This window comes from Aethalodelphis obliquidens, unplaced genomic scaffold (genome assembly GCF_003676395.1).
Source record: "Aethalodelphis obliquidens isolate GAN/ISIS:26980383/991018 unplaced genomic scaffold, ASM367639v1 scaffold11, whole genome shotgun sequence".
Taxonomy (NCBI): Eukaryota; Metazoa; Chordata; class Mammalia; order Artiodactyla; family Delphinidae; genus Aethalodelphis; species Aethalodelphis obliquidens.
The window spans coordinates 15,758,216-15,774,592 of record NW_020837955.1 but is presented as its reverse complement, the minus strand read 5'-3'; the positions used below and the strand labels follow the sequence as shown (position 1 = coordinate 15,774,592).

General features: G+C 50.1%; 2 protein-coding genes across 10 annotated transcripts in view; both read right to left on the bottom strand.

Moving 5' to 3' along the window:
* ZFYVE27 (zinc finger FYVE-type containing 27) overlaps positions 1-2,590 on the bottom strand; it is a 100,344-nt gene extending 97,754 nt beyond the window's left edge. For 2 of the 6 annotated variants that reach the window (XM_027112237.1, XM_027112235.1), the window contains exons 1-2: positions 2,431-2,588; positions 505-702 (exon numbers count right to left, since the gene is read on the bottom strand). In XM_027112237.1, the coding sequence (XP_026968038.1) occupies positions 505-701 (197 nt within the window). In that variant the 5' untranslated portion in view covers position 702; positions 2,431-2,588. Of the gene's footprint in view, positions 1-504; positions 703-2,430 lie in introns of those variants that run through there. The other 4 variants (XM_027112240.1, XM_027112239.1, XM_027112236.1 and 1 more) reach the window with 4 other exon arrangements.
* Positions 2,591-11,656: 9,066 nt separating this feature from the next.
* MARVELD1 (MARVEL domain containing 1) lies at positions 11,657-16,094 on the bottom strand. 4 transcript variants are annotated; one of them, XM_027112227.1, is made up of 3 exons: positions 14,802-16,094; positions 13,855-14,141; positions 11,657-12,120 (listed from the first exon to the last, which is right to left on the bottom strand). In XM_027112227.1, the coding sequence occupies exon 1, from the start codon at positions 15,919-15,921 to the stop codon at positions 15,400-15,402; it is 522 nt and encodes a 173-aa protein (XP_026968028.1). In that variant the 5' UTR covers positions 15,922-16,094; the 3' UTR covers positions 11,657-12,120; positions 13,855-14,141; positions 14,802-15,399. The 4 variants fall into 4 exon arrangements, with proteins under 4 accessions (XP_026968028.1, XP_026968027.1, XP_026968030.1 ...); XM_027112226.1 differs by having other exon boundaries at positions 13,855-16,094; XM_027112229.1 differs by having other exon boundaries at positions 13,860-16,094.
* Positions 16,095-16,377: the final 283 nt, after the last annotated feature.

The window sequence follows — 16,377 nt, the reverse complement described above, 5'->3', positions numbered from 1 at the left end:
TACTTTAGCATAAGAAATAAAGTGAGCTGAAAGGAGAAAAAAGAAAATTACCAAGGATGAAAATCAAAGTAGAACAGGAACAAAAACTTTTGAGAGCCATAATCCTAAAGGATTAGTGAAAATAGTATCTGCTTATTCATAGCTATTTGCATCCTAATTTTAATATGAATTATGCTAATGTTGGGAGAGAAGGGGAAAAAAAGCCTGCTCTGGATATAAAAGGCCCAACGGTCAAGGCTAGCTAGCAGTCCTCAGGTATGAGCTTATTCAGCCACAAAGAAGAAATCCTGGTGAAAGGCCAGATGGTTCCCAGTGCCTGCCTCTCCTGGGTTGGGCCTGAGACACAGGGTCTAGAATAAACCCAGAGGCCCAAAGTACCTCCCGGAACTGCTCCTCACCAGCGCAGAAAGGATAACCCAGCCATTGCCTGAGTGGCCAGTGCAATTACAAAGCAGGAAGGCAGAAGGCCCAGCAGTTTAGAGCAACCCTAAATAAAATCTGTACCTGAGCAAATACCGGACACCATCACCTGCATCCTTCAGAGGTTCCAGGTAGATCTCCAGCCTCTTGTAGGACAGAACCAAGTTGAAAAGATCAAACGCCGGGGACTTGGCAGGAGCAGTTGGAGACTCCAGGGGAGCCTCGGGGACCATGCTGGGGCTCACCTCTGGCCCACACCCCTCTCGCTCTGAGGTCTGCATCCTGTAACCATAAGAATCCCTGACATTTGCATTGCACTTCCAATGCCCAACACACTTTCACTTGCATTATTATTATTTTTTTTTTTTTTTGTGGTACGCGGGCCTCTCACTGCTGTGGCCTCTCCCGTTGCGGAGCACAGGCTCCGGACACACAGGCTCAGCGGCCACGGCTCACGGTCCCAGCCGCTCCGCGGCATGTGGGATCTTCCCGGACCGGGGCACGAACCCATGTCCCCTGCGTCGGCAGGCGGACTCTCAACCACTGCGCCACCAGGGAAGCCCCACTTGCATTATTTCATGTGATGCCATAATAAACCTATGAGGTAGGCAGGGCTACAGGTGGAAAGCCTATTTCACAGAGGAAGACACATTCAGCAAGGTGAAGTGAATGACCCAGATAGAGCTGACCCTTGAACAACATGGGTTTGAACTTCACGGTTCCACTTATATGCAGATTTTTTCCAACAGTAAATACTACAGTTCTACACAATCTGCAGTTGGTTGAATCCTCGGATGCCCAACGGCGGATACGGAGGGACCGCGTGGAGGGAGGGCGTACTGTAAGTCATACTCCAATTTTTGACTTCACAGAGGGTCAGCGCTCCTAACCCCTGCGTTGTTCAAGGGTCAACTGTATAAAATCCTGCTCTTCTGACTCTCCATCTAATGTTCTTTTCCCCACAGACCCATCAAGAGTATAAACCATGAAGACCAAGCACACATGGTTGCTGGTGAGAGGCAGCCTGGGGTCTCAAGTGAAACGATGTCCTGAAATATTTTTCTCCCACTCTTTACTTAGTTAATTCCTACTCATCACTCAGGTATCGGCTTAAACAGCACTCCCTTGCTCTGAGAAGTCTTTGCCAACAACTCCAGTCTGGACTGGGAGACCCTCCCCAATGCTCCCAAAGGATCATGTACTCAGTACCCTAACAGCATTTATCACACCAAGCAAAACTCCCTTCTTTCTTGCCAGTCTGCCCCTCTTAACTTTGAGTTCCAGCAGGTCAAAGACTACATCTTCCACTCACCACTGTTTCCGCACACAATGGGAATGTAATAAATGCTCGCTGAGTGAGTGAATTAATTGCCCACCCTCCAGGACCCCAAAGCTTTCTTCCGCCCTGCTGCATGCTCTAAGCTTTCCCTCTCCCTTCTGTTCCCAACAACCTCCTGAACCATCCCTGCCCATTACCCACCCCTTTTTCCCCTTGAACCCTATGGGGCAGTCACCACCTTCCATAAAACCCCATTCCCTCCTCTCTTCTCTGATGGGGATAGCCACAAAACTCTCACCGTCTCTCCTAATTTCAAAGTCCGACCCAAACGCTAAGCAGTAAACAAGGAGGTAGACCCTTGGCCCACAGCAACAAAAGCCAGTTCCAGGCAAGGGGCTGCGATCTGGGACGACGGGGGGAGGAGGGTGTTTGAAGGGGAGGGTAACAAAGGGGCCACCAGGAACCCGAGACCCCCTCAGGAGGAGCTAGGATGAAAGGACCCAAGGCGGGCGCGAAGTAAGCGCCCAGGAAGGGGTGAAGCAGGTCTGCGCCGGCAGAGGCCGGACCATCACCCCTGCAGCCCAGGGAGCCGGACGGGGCCCTGAGACCCAAACCACAGAAGACCACACCCAAGGTCGCTGGGCCAGCAGGTGGCGGCCCCCGCGGCGTTCTGGCGCCCAACTCCGCCCAGTCGGCGGACACACCAGAGTGGGGTGGGGGTGGCACCTCACCTAAGCGGTCGCTGCGACGGTGGGGAAGGGGCGGGGACGGCCAGGAGGCACTGATAGGGCCACCGGACCCCGGCGCGTTTCCTCAGGCCCGCCCCACCACGACGCGCCTCTTCCCAAGGCCTCTCTGAAGTCGCAGTACTGAGAACCTCCGCCGCCTCCCCCGCCCTCGCTTCCGGGACGCGACTGCTCGGCGGCGGCGTGCCCTTGACGTCATCGCTCCCGCCCCGCCTCCCGCCCGACTCCCGGGTTCAGCTCCGCCCGCTCTAGGACAGGTGAGCGCCCTCGTCCGCACTACGCCTGCGCGCCTTTTCTTCCTCAGCCAGGATCCTGGGCTCAGCTGTAGTCCTACCCGACGGCGGTTCGCTAAACCCTGGGAGTTTAGGGAACCCCACCCCTCGCTGTCCCCGCGTCGTTTTGGATTCCGGCAGGGAACAGTTGGAGAGAAGCTAATCTGAAGAATTTACGTCTGCATCCTCCCCTCACCAAATTTGGCACTTACCTCACCCCCTGGGGACCGTGAGCTTACAAAAGGCAGAAACCATATCCCTGCTTGCCCGATGCCTAGCAGAGAATGCAATTCCGTTCAGCGTTTCCTGAGTAGCTACTGTGTACAGGGTCCTGTGCAAGCTCTTCCCAATTCAACCCACTTCTCACTGTGTTGCCCGGTTAATCGCCCTTAAAGCATGCATCCGATGCCTTTGCATTAATAATAATAACACTAACATTTATTTACGGAGGGCTTACCAGGCGCCAGGCACTGGACTAAGCTCTCTGTAGGCATTATCTTAGCTAGTCCTCCTCCAACAACGCTATTAGGGTTATCGCCATTTCACAGATGAGGAATCTGAGATTTGTCAAGGAACTTCAGTGTCTCTCAGCTAGTATGCAACTGTGAGCTGGGATTTTAACCTCTGTGTCATCTGACCCTGGTTCCCCCAACCATACCATCACCACCTTAGTCTGCATTTACTGGCCTCATCCCCTGCTACTTCCCTACAGGAGCCTCTTAACTTCAGCCAACTGAACTCCTCCATTGTTACCTTCAAGTGCCCCTTGCATTCTGGTCTCCTTACATTGCTTGTGCTGTGAGCTCCGGGAGGAATGCCCTTCTCCCACTTTTGCTTGGGTCCAAATCCAACCCATTCATCTGGGCAGGAGTCAAATGTCTACACTCCTTCCCTGATTGCCCCAGCCAGAAGGAATCACTTCCCCCTCCAAACAACCAGAAGGTAGACAGATACAAATCAGCCACTCACCACTAAACTATATTCAGAAATCCCCTTGCTTTTTAGAGGAACGGGCCTGGCTTTGTGGCTGGGCCAGTCTTGTCTGATGGACTCTGCCTCTCCTTTAAGATGAGGCTAGGAGAAGCAGAGAAAGAAGAATGTTTTTTCTTCATTATCTTTACCTGTAATTCCACCTTCAGTAATTTACTCCAAAGGTAGATTTCACTTTCTTTGAAATCCCTCCTTCTTAGGTCTGCCTGGACCATTGGCCTCAGGCTGACTGTAGCTAGTAGTTTTATTGGTTCTCTCTCCTGGCAGCTATAGAATTGAGGGACATCATTCCAGAACTCCTAGACATTACTTGAGGAAAACACTGGAGGATACAAAAAGGCTCTAAAGACCAGAAAGGGACAACAGTCATGGCCCATCAATGAACAAAGGCTTCCCCTGGTAACTAGAAACTGGTCAACTGGAGTCTGCTTTCTGGGAACTGACTCTGATTTTTCATAATCAAGTTCTCCTGGTTCCTTCCTTCCCTTCTCCAGCATTCTGAGTCTTCACTTCTTGCCTCAAATCCTGGTGCCACTGATGTTTTCCCCTGGATAGCTGATAGGTGGGAGAGACTAAGGGAGAAAATAAAATAGAAAAAGAGGATAATTAATACCTTAACATGACATTTTTCAGAGGTTAGTCTTTGAATCTATAAGCAAGTGTGTATATGGTCCACATAATTGAATTTCACTGGGGCTCTTGGAGAAGTATTAGCAAGAAATGTTAGGTAGAACAAGCTGGAAAAATATGAGCAGGAAGAGAAGGGAATGTCTAAGCACAGCTTTCTCCACCAGATGGCGCTCTCACCCACTCTTACACAGACTTGTTCAGAAGCCTCTCTAAACTTGGGGTTTCTGGCGATGGTCTCTCGTGCCACCATTTCTTGCATATACCAGATCTTCTCATGCTTCTAGCTGCATTAGTTATCTCTTGCTGTGTAACAATTATTTCAAAACTTACTGGCTTATCAAAACCGCAAAAAACCAAAAAACTTAGCAGCTTAAAACAATGATAAATATGTATTATTTGGCTTTTGGGTGGTTTTTGCAGGAAACTGCAAGCAGCTTGGTGGGTGGTTTTGGCCCAGGGGCTTTTGTGAGGTTGTACTCAGATGCTGGCCAGGGCTGCTGTCATCTGAAGGCTTGATGGGGCTGAAGGATTGGCTTCCTCACATAGCAGACTGGTTGGTGCTGGCTCTTGTGCTGACAGGCTGGCAAGGGGTTTCAGTTCCTCTCCACCTGGGACTCTCCAGAAGGCATCTCGAGTGTCCTCGCGACATGGAGGCTGACTTCCCCCAGAGCAGGAAATCCAAGAGGGAGCAAAGCAGGAAGCTACAAGGTCTTCTATGCCATATCCTCAAAAGTCACACACTGTCACTTTCACAATATCCTGTTGGTTTTACGAGTGCGAACTAGTCAACATTCCAATGCATAGTGGGAAGATTATACAACAGCATAACTACCAGAAGGTGAGAATTATCGGGGCCATCCTGGAGGCCATCTTGGAGGCTGGCTGCTGTGTGCTGTTCTGTCGGCTTAGATTACCTTTCCTTCCACCTCATCTCCCCCTGCTCACCTTTTAACATCCAGCTTGAATATCAGGTTCTTTGTAAAGACTTCCCCAAATAATTCCTCACTTCCTCCTCTGTGTTTACACAGAACTCTTTCATCTCTATTAAGCACCTATCACCTTGCATTTCTTTTTTCTTTCTTTCTTTCTTTTTTTTTTTTTTTTTTTTTGGCCACGCAGCACGCAGGATCTTAGTTCCCCAACCAGGCATCAAACCTATACCCCCCTGCAGTGGAAACTCGGAGTCTTAACCACTGGACCGCCAGGGAAGTCCCTCACCTTGCATTTCAATCTTTCTCTTGAACATGACTATTTCCCTCATTGTGTCCTGAATTCCTGAGAGCAGGGGGACTGTGACTTAACATCTTGCCAGTCCCAGTTTCTGCCAAGTACATAGCACAGCCCTGGCATAGTAGGTACTCAATGAATGCTTGTTTTAAAATAAATGAGTAAAACAAAAAATAACAAGTGTTGGTGAGGATGTGGAGAAACAAGAACCTTGTGTGCTGTTGGTGGGAACGTAAATGGTGCAGACTCTATGGAAAACAATATGGCAGTTCCTAAAAAAGTTAAACAGAATCACCATATGATCCAGCAATGCCACTTCTGGGCATATACCCAAAAGAACTGAAAGCAGAGTCTCGAAGAGATATTTGTATACCCATGTTCACAGCAGTTTTAATCACAAAAGGTGGAAGCAACCCAAGTGTCCATTAATGGATGAATGGATAAACAAAATGTGGTGTATACATACACAATGGGCTATTTTTACTTAAAAAATAAGGAAATTCTGACACATGCTACAACATGAATGAACCTTGAGGACATTGATGCTGAGTGAAGAGCTCAGCCAGTCACAAAAAGACAAATACTGTATGATTACACTTATATGAGGTATCTAGAGCAGTGAAATTCCTAGAGACAGAAAGTACTGAATAGTGGTTGTCAGGGGCTAGAGGGAGGGGGAATGGAGATTGATTATTTAATGAGTACAGACTTTCAGTTTTGCAAGATGAGAAGAGTTCTGAAGATGGTTGCCCAACAGCGTGAACATATTTAATACCAACGAACTGTACATTTAAAAAATGGTTAAGGGGGCTTCCCTGGTGGCGCACTGGTTGAGAATCCGCCTGCTAACGCAGGGGACACGGGTTCGAGCCCTAGTCTGGGAAGATCCCACATGCCGTGGAGCAACTAGGCCCGTGAGCCACAACTACTGAGCCTATGCGTCTGGAGCCTGTGCTCCCCAACAAGAGAGGCCGCGACAGTGAGAGCCCGCGCACAGCGATGAAGAGTGGCCCCCGCTTGTCACAACTAGAGAAAGCCCTCCCACAGAAACGAAGACCCAACACAGCCAAAAATAAATAAATAAAAACAAATGTGCGGTTTAAAAAAAAAAAAGGTTAAGATGGGGACTTCCCTGGTGGTGCAGTGGTTAAGAATCTGCCTGCCAATGCAGGGGTCACAGGTTTGATCCCTGGTCCAGGAAGATCCCACATGCCGTGGAGCAATAAATCCCATGCGCCACAACTACTGAGCCTGCGCTCTAGAGCCTGCAAGCCACAACTACTGAGCCCACGAGCCACAACTACCGAAGCCCATGCACCTAGAGCCCGTGCTCCACAAGAAAAGCCACCGCAATGAGAAGCCAGTGCACCGCAACAGAGAGTAAGCTCTGATCGCCGCAACTAGAGAAAGCCTGTGTGCAGCAACAAAGACCCAATGCAGCCTAAATAAATAAACTTATTTTTTTAAATGGTTAAGATGGTAAATTTTATGTTATGTGTATTTTGCCACAATTTTTAAAAATTTTAAACAGAGGAATGATGGATAAAGAAAGTGTGATATATCCAGTCAGTGGAATACTAATATTTATCATTAAAAGGAACGTATTGATACATGCTACAACATAGATGAACCTTGAAAACATTATGCCATGTAGACACAAAAGGCTACATATTGTATGATTCCATTTACACTAAGTGTCCAGCGCAGGCAAGTCCATACAGACAGAAAGTAGATTGATTTAGTGGCTGCCAGGGACTGGCGGGAAGAAGGAATTGGGAGTGACTAATAGGTACAGCGCTTCTTTTTCGGGTGATGGAAATGTTCTGGAATTGGATAGTGGTGATAGTTGCACAACTTTGTGAATATACTAAAACCACTGAATTGTACACTCTAAAACGGAGAATTTCTGCGTGAAATTTTATCTTACAGGAACTGTTTCAATTCTTTTAAATGAATGAATAAATGAAAGAAACATTTGACTGATATGTATTTTTAGATTCTCTTTAATATTTGGGTTTACTCTAGTATTTAAACTTAATATTTGGGTATATTTTTGGATTAATAACTCACTGCCATTGCTCTGAAAAGTGTTCAATAAATAACATCTTTATGTTCTTGTACCTGGGAAAGAAGCCCTCACGAGTAATGAGTTTTCCAGCTGTGACACAGTGAGTTGTTGGACAAACACAGCACGGAAATGAATGTCTGCTGTTATACTCTTACTCAACAGCTCTTGGCAGCCATGAAAACAACCATTCATCAAACACAGGGGCAAAAAAAGTCTCGAAGAGCAAGGCAATGAAAACCTCAGCAATAAAACCTGTGGCCTCCCAGCAAAGAAGCAGTTAACTGTCCACCCAAAAGTCCTTTTCCCTCTTCCAGGGTATAGAGTTGTATAGCCAGGCAGCTGTTGCCCCACCATGGACTACACCTTCCAGCCTCCTTGCATATAGATTATTCGGTCATGTGACTCCCCAAAAGAAGTGAGTGATGAGAGTCACTGCTAGTCCAAGGCATTTAAATGTCGGAAATCTACTCCTCCCGCTTTTCTCCCAAATGCCAGCTCAAAGCAGAGGGGATAGCGGGCCACAAAGTGGGAGGAGCCTAAGTCCCTGAATCACTCACATCCTGGAAACCTCCCACTGACCTGGAATATCCACAATGGACAACTATGTGAGGCAGAAATAGATTTGTATGTGAACAACAAATAGACTTTTGTTATATTAAGCCACTGAAATGTTGAGGTGTGTTTGTTACAGCAGCTAAACACCAATATTCATTCATTCCACCAAATAACTACTTATTATGTGCCTTTCATGGGAATATAGAGAAGAATAGCCTGGAATTCTTCCCTCAAAAAGTTCTCATTCTAAATTGGAGAATTAGATGAGAGAATTAATGGGAGAGACAACTTGAATAAAAATGCCACGAATGGAAAGGCAGTAGGTGAGCCACAAAAAACCCTGTATAGACCAATTACCATTAACGAAACTGAGAGAATTAACCAAAAAACTTCCTAAAAGGGAGTTCCCTTGTGGCCTAGTGGTTAGGACTCCAGGCTTTCACTTCCATGGCCCCGGTTCAACCCCTCATCGGGGAACTGAGATCCCACAAGCCGCACAGCTTGGCTAAAAACAAATAAATAAAACAAAAAAAGCTTCCTAAAAGGCATCAGGACCAGGTTATTTTGTAGACAATTTTATTAAACCCATCAGTAAAATGATATGGTTAAACTATTCCAGAGAACAGAACAAGATGGAAAACTTTCCAATTTATTCTGAGTCCAGAATTACCATCCATGATACAAATGTCAGGCAAGAGCACACACACAAATAAACAAATTTCATCTGGAACATAGGTAATAAAAATAGCAAAAGAGGGCTTCCCTGGTGGCGCAGTGCTTGAGAGTCCGCCTGCCGATGCAGGGGACATGGGTTCATGCCCCAGTCCGGGAAGATCCCACATGCCGTGGAGCGGCTGGGCCCGTGAGCCATGGCCGCTGAGCCTGTGCTCCACAACGGGAGGGTTCACAACAGTGAGAGGCCTCGCGTACCGCAAAAAAAAAAAAAAAAAAAATCCACCTGCCAATGCAGGGGACAAGGGTTCGATCCCTGGTCCGGGAAGATCCCACATGCCGTGGAGAAACTAAGCCCGTGCGCCACAACTAACAACTACTGAAGCCCACATGCCTAAAGCCTGTGCTCAAACAAGAGAACAAGAGAAGCCACCGCAGTGAGAAGCTCGCGCACCGCAATGAAGAGAAGAGTAGTCCCTGCTCTCTGCAACTAGAGAAAGCCCACGAGCAGCAGCAAAGACCCAACGCAGCCAAAAATAAATAATTACATAAATTAAAAAAAAAGAATAAAATAAAATAAAAATTCCCACTGTGGTAGTGGAACTCTTTCTCCAAAAAAATAATAAAATTAAATTAAAAGGACTAGAGCTATATTATTATATTATAGAACATTAGAAAGTGTTTAGAACTATATTATTGCTAAATTTTAAAAGCAAGTTGTAGAAGAGCCTCAATGTATATGTGTGTATTTGGGTGAGCATCCAGATATTTCGTTAGTTATAAAAATTAAGGAAGAAGGCTTAATAGTGAACAATGGCTTATTGCTCAGGTGTGAGGTTAGGATGATCGAATGACTTCTCTTTTTACTTTGTACACTTCTGTACAGGTAAAAAAATTTAATGGGTATATATTACTATTTTATTCTACAAATAACAATTGTAACAAACAAAAACAATAAAAATATAAATAGTGCTAACGAGACCTTTCTCCCATATCCCTGCCCTTTCCTTTTTATGCCTGAAAAGGAATTCTTAATTCTCCTTCCTCACCATTGACCATCCCACTCCCATCCTAGAAAAGCAGGAAAAGTAATAGATAGAAATGAACAAACCCCTCCGATTCCCCAGACCCAAATGGGCTCAGTTATGTCCCCAAGGAGCAGTGTCTTATTTCAAAGTGCCCCCAGCATTAAACAGGAAATGTCAGATTAGACCATTCCTGAACACCTGGTCTCTAGGAGGGAAAACCAAACTCCACCTCTACCTCAGAGCCTGCCCAGAGGCCCACAGGGCTTAGCGACTGGCTGCTGAGGATAGTAAGAGAACATCTACTTTCCAGGTCCAGTCCTGCCACTTGCCAGCTATGTGACCATGGATAAGGCCTTCTCCTCTCTGGGGCTCTATTTCTTCTATTGAATGGGGGTGACAATGTCAACCTCTAAGACTGGTGACAAGATCAAATAAGGTAATGCAACATTTTCAACTGCAAATATTCCACCGAGCTAAAGTAGAGCAGGTGGCTTACCAGCCTTTGCATAAAGGCCACTTTTTATTTTGTGTGATATTCATTAATTGACACAGAGGGAAGAGGGGAGAAAGGGAGGATCTTGGGCAGCTGGTGGCATTCTCCTCCAACCTGGAAATGCAAACCATGAAGAGGAGGATGAGAGAAAGAGAGAGAGAGAGTTTGTGCTGTATTTTGTTTGTTTGTTTGTTTTTGGGTTTTTTTGCGGTACGCGGGCCTCTCACTGTTGTGGCCTCTCCCGTTGCGGAGCACACGCTCCGGACGCGCAGGCTCAGCGGCCATGGCTCACGGGCCCAGCCACTCTGCGGCACGTGAGATCTTCCCGGACCGGGGCACGAACCCGTGTCCCCTGCATCGGCAGGAGGACTCTTAACCACTGCGCCACCAGGGAAGCCCTGTGCTGTATTTTGAGGAGGGTGCTTTGAAGAGAGTGGGTGTGGAGCACACACAGCATCAGATCCCTGCCTGGAGCTGTTCTAGGGGTGCTTTGAGATCTGCCAGCAGAACTCTATGTCCCGGCTGTGGACATCAGGCCCAGGTCACAGGAGGGAGGAGCCGACAAGAAGCCTGTTAACTGCCCTCCAGCCCTTTCCAGGGTACCTCAGTCAGCAGGCTGAGGCTGGAAGGCAGAGAGGGGGGACCAGATTGGGTGTGTCTAGAAGGCAACACCAGAACAATGATCTGCAGGAAATAACCAGAGCCTGGGCTCCAGGAGACCCCACTCTGGCCCCAGTCAGCTCTGTGACATTAAACAAGTTGCCACTCCACCCTGGGGTTCATCTCCCCTTCTGTAATATGATGGGCTTGGACCAGAACAGGACCCTCTGGTTCTGTGACCATAGTCATTCTGTGCCTGCCTATCAGGCAGTGGAACTTCCCAAACAGAGGGTCCATTGAGAGCAGGGGTGGGAGCTTCTGGAATTCCCTTCAGCCTCAGTCAGGGACAGACACAGGGAGTTCTCTTCCTGATTCCTGTGCCCTGCCCTAACTGTACTGGAAATCTATGACCTCATTTTTCTTTCCCTCCCAGAAAGAAGGGGAAGCCGGGGAGGCAGACAAATGTGGCAAAATGAGAAGATGGAGGGAGGCTAGGGGACCTGACACAGAGTGTTACTGCAGGGGGCAGGAGAGAAGACACATACACCCAGATCAGACAAACAAACTTTATTCAGAAAAGCATATTAGTAATCACCACTAAACTACTGAAAGAAGCACATTGGTCCCCTCTTCTCCCTACCCTCCCTCACCCTCCCACGCACACCCTCTCTTTGGCCTTTGTAGAATACTGGAGAAATCCTCTCCTGGGCCCACAAGTGGTCCCAGACTTTTGGGCTGGGGGCAGCCCACAGCAGGGTCAGGTTGGATCGAGTCCTGGAGTCCAGAGAGGGAGGCCAAGGAGACTGCCTCCAGTATCCAAAAGTTCCGGGCCAGCTCAGGTAGTCATTCCCATGGCACAGGGCCCCGAGGGGAAGGAGAGGATGGGTGTGGGAGCTGTCTTCATGTCCTTCTCACATCTGGAGAAGCCGTGGGAGGCCAAGTGGGAAGGCACATCTAGACGAGCCAGTGAGCTCTGGAATGTTTCAGGCACATGTGGCTGTATAAGGTACGGTTAAGGCCAAGGATACGTCTGCTCCTGAGTAAGGTCAGCTAACCACAGACAAAGCACTATGGGCTGCGGGCTAAGAAGAGGTCCTCAAAGGGCCGGATCTGAGCTGAGGATGCAGCTTATGTGATGATCTAAAAAAGAGAAAAGAACACATGCTGGAGCTCAAAAGCCATTGTTTAGGGTTCAGGGGTGCACGGCTCAGTTCCAGGTATCTGGAAGCTTGTGCCCAAGTCATAACGCAAGCAGAATAGGAATTTCTCTACGTCAAGGCAAAATGAACCTTCACCGTCTTGGCTCTTCCACCGAATGATGTGGAAAGGGAGCTGCTGGGCAAAGATTATTCCCTCTCCCCACCTCCTTATATGGCCAGTGAAAACACTGAAACCCTCTGCTGGCCCAGGGAAGGGGCCCTGGGAGAGGTCAGAATGACTGGCTCTGGGAGTTTCCATGGCCTCAACAGCATGGAAATCTGCAACAGAAGAACCAAAGTTGCTGGGCTTCCAAGACACCTCCAGTATCCCAGCAAAGGTCACCCCCAGGTTCTGGCTGGCACCAGCAGTGGGCACTAAGGAAACAAGTACCCTGCCTGGAGCATGGCAGCAGGACCCCAGCCTAACTGAGATGCTGAAGGGCTCAGTGTTCTGGGATTTCCCGGAGGACAGAAAACAATAGCAACAACAATAACACAAATAACCACAATTTTAATGGTCACAGAGTTTCAGTTTTGCAAGATGAAAAAGTTCTGGAGATGGACGGTGCTGATCGCTGCACAGCAATGTGAATGGATTTAATGCCACTGAACTGTACGCTTTAAAGACAGTTTCGATGGTCAATTGTATGTTATGAATATTTTACCACAATTAAAAAAAATTTTTTTTTCCAAAGATAACCATGGGGATTCCCTGGCGGTCCAGCGGTTAGGACTCTGCACTTTCACTGCCGAGGGTGCAGGTTCGATCCCTGGTCTGGGAATTAAGATCCCACAAGCCACGTGGTGTGGACAAAAATATTAAAATAAATAAAGATAACCATGTTAACAGCATCTAACATGTATTGACCCCCTACTGTATACAGCACAGCCTGGTTCTGAAGAGGTCAGACTGCCAGAGTTCAAATCCGAACTCACCAGCTGGGAGACTCTAGGTAAGTCACTTAACCTCTCTGTGACTCATTTTCCTCATACAGAATATGGAAATAATACTAGAACCCAGCTCAGTAGGGTTGTTGAGAGAATGAAATGAATACATAAGTGCTTCGAGCAGTGCCGGGCACAAAGATGTAAAGATGGTGACTATGTAAAACTCACAAAAGCACTCCACATCCCCACCCAGATCTTCACCACTACAACAGAGAAACCTAAGACTTTTCTTCCTAAACTCTACAAACACGCTCACAAAAAAGCGTTCTGGCTTCCCCTATTCTAGTTTCTAATCCAGAGAGGGTTGAACTTTTTCAAAGAGCAGACCTTTGAAGGATTTAGCAAAAAGGTTGAATTGTTGTCATAACCCTTTGGACATTGTGGTTATTACTGTCACCCCTTCAACTTGCTCCTGAATAAAAACACTTTAACTTTTTTTTTTTTTTGCGGTACGTGGGCCTCTCACTGTTGTGGCCTCTCCCGTTGCAGAGCACAGGCTCCGGACGTGCAGGCTCAGCGGCCATGGCTCACGGGACCAGCCGCTCCGCGGCATGTGGGATCCTCCTGGACCGGGGCACAAACCCGTGTCCCCTGCATCAGCAGGCGAACTCCCAACCACTGCGCCACCAGGGAAGCCCAAATCCTTTATCTTTTAGAAAAGGAGCGGGCTCTGGGGTTTTTTATTCAAAGGCCTATGAGCTCGCCAGAAAGCCAAGAGGCATCTTACCTTACCAAGGCTGGGCCAGCTGTTCATCCCAGATCCCGAGTTTTCTTCTCTGTTTGGTGTGACCCACCCCTGCCAGTTGCTTATGGTCAATGCCAGCATCTCTTACAGGTGATGTTCCTTTTGACTGGGAAACCAGGAAACCATCTGGACAACCTTGGCTTCATTTCCCAAACAATGTAAAGGAATGTTCAATCCACAGTTTCCCCAGGCTCTCGCTGGCCTGGCACGGCCGGCTATCTTCTCTTTAATGGAGCAGGTGCGGGGCCTCCCTCTGCTATAGAAATTCCCTGGGAAAGAGAAGGAGTGCCCCTTGTCTTCAAACAGACCACAGCCAATGGGTCGGGACCCTTGGTGATAAATGAGAGCCAGGACGACGCACGGCTGCTTGGCACCTTAGGTGGAAAAAGCTGGTCCAGGTCCAGAGGCAGTTAACACTATAAACTAAGTTACTTGGGCTTCTTTTAGAGCAGGACTTCTCAAAGCCTTTCATATGCTAATGAGCACTGTGAATCTTCAAGAAGGGGAGAAAGCACCTTAGACAAACCCTTTGGGCCTTGAAACCCTCTATTAGAGGGTAGCTCCAGAGTCCGGATTCCTGGGAACAACCAATGCTTTAAAGTAAACAACGCTAGACTGAGAGTCCAAAGACCGGGTTCTAATCTTTTTCTGGCTGTTCGCAAGAGCAAGCTCTGAGTCTCCATCTGCAAAAAGAAAGGGGTGGGGCTCGCCTAGCATTCCTTGACGTTGGTGTGGTATCCCTAATGCAAAAAAGATATTGGGAGGTGGGGACGGAACAGAAACCTGTGAGAGGAAGGCTGGGAAGGCGAGGCCAGGGAAGCTGGTGGGCGTTAGGAACTGGCCTCCGTGAACCGCGAGGACAAAGACGGAACAGGAGGAGAAAGAAGACTCCAAAGGTGCAAGGGTACAGCCCCCTTATCCATCCTCACCTTTGCAGATGGGCCCCAGCGCAAGACATCAAAGAACCGAGGGATGGCCCGGAAGGACTGCGCAGGATGCCCGCACAATCCCAAACTAAAACCACACCCGTCGCTCATCCCAGGACCAGTGGAGGCCCGTCCCCAGCTCCGCCCGCGGCGTCATGCCTGCCTTTTTCAGCACTCGGGGCTGGAAGAGGGGCCAGGGCAAGGGGGTGCTCTTCCGAACGCGGAGCGAGAGGGAGGGGGCAGTGGCGCCGCCAGTAGACTGGTTCCAATTTGGGAGCCTCCCCCGGATCTACGCGGCGCCTGTCCACGTCTCGCTCTCGGCCGGGAAGGGGATGAGGAACCGCGAGGCTTCGCCTCGGGGCGGCCCGACTGAAAGAGTGCGTCCGCCCCTCGGATGCGGCTCTGCCCTGGTCCCAGGAGACGGCGCAGCTGTCCGGACTCTGGACTGCGGCGAAGCCGTCGGACGGAAACTGCGATCCGGGCGCCGGGGCGCGGGCGGCGGCAGGAACGCAGGGCGAGGCGAGGGGAGGGAGCCGGGGCGCACGGGCGCGGGGCGGTGGCGGCAGGAAGGACGGGTCCCCCGCCCCGCGGCGCAGCGACCTCACGCCACCTCCTGCTCGCCCTGGTAGTGGCGGCAGCAGCCGTAGAGCGCTGAGAGCAGGTAGAGGCCGAGGCAGAGGCCGCCGCAGACGGCGGCCGCCAGGAAGGCGTGGTAGGCGCAGGACATCTGGTAATCCTTGAGGTTGCAGTAGCTGTGGCTCTGCGTCTGGCTGATCATGATGCCCATCGCGGCGCCGTAGAGCGCGGCCGCCAGCAGGTCGTGTGCCACGTTGACCACCAGCCAGCGCGAGCCCAGCACGGGCACCAGCTCGTGCTTGCCCAGCAGCGTGAGGAAGTAGAGGCCCAGGGTCAGCAGCCAGAAGAGCACGGACACGAAGAGCGCGAAGTGCACCGGGCCCTGGTACCTGCTTGTGGCGATGGTGATCCAGAAGGCGGCGCCGGCCAACAGCTGCAGCAGCCGCAGCACGCCCAGCGGGCCGCGCAGAAAGGCCCGCTGCAGGCTCACCGCGCCGCGGGCCGCCCGCGCCTGGGGCGGCGGCTGGCGCGGGGGCGGCGGGAGCATGGCCCCCGGGCGCGGTGGCGGCGGCGGCGGCGCCCCGAGCAGCGGAATGGCGACGTCTGGCTCGCGGAGGTGGCCCGGCCGACGTGCCCCTGAGCCCGCCGCGGCCTCCTCGCTCCCCTCCGAGTCCTCCTCTCTTCCTCTCCCCTTCTCCCCACTCTACCTCCCCTCTCTCCTCCTCTCTCTCCTCCCCTCTCTCCTCCCCGCAGCCCTCCTCTCTTTCTCCGTTTCTCTCTCTCCACCCCTCCTGTCCGCCCTCTCCCTTCCCCTCCTTCTCCACCCCCACTCGCTCCTCCGGGCTTCCTGCCTTCTCTCTTTGGGCCTCGCCCACCACCCTGGTGCCCCCCTTCCCGTCGGCGCCAAACTCCCAGCTCGGATTCCTTCCTCCTTGGAGCAGGGCGGAGGGCACCCCAGCTGGCCGTGGGTCTTCCGCTCCGTCCGACTGGGCCGAGTTTGCCA

Excerpts from the sequence above, each read along its gene's own strand:
- MARVELD1 (XM_027112226.1), bottom strand. The coding sequence starts at position 15,921 with ATGCTCCCGCCGCCCCCGCGCCAGCCGCCGCCCCAGGCGCGGGCGGCC.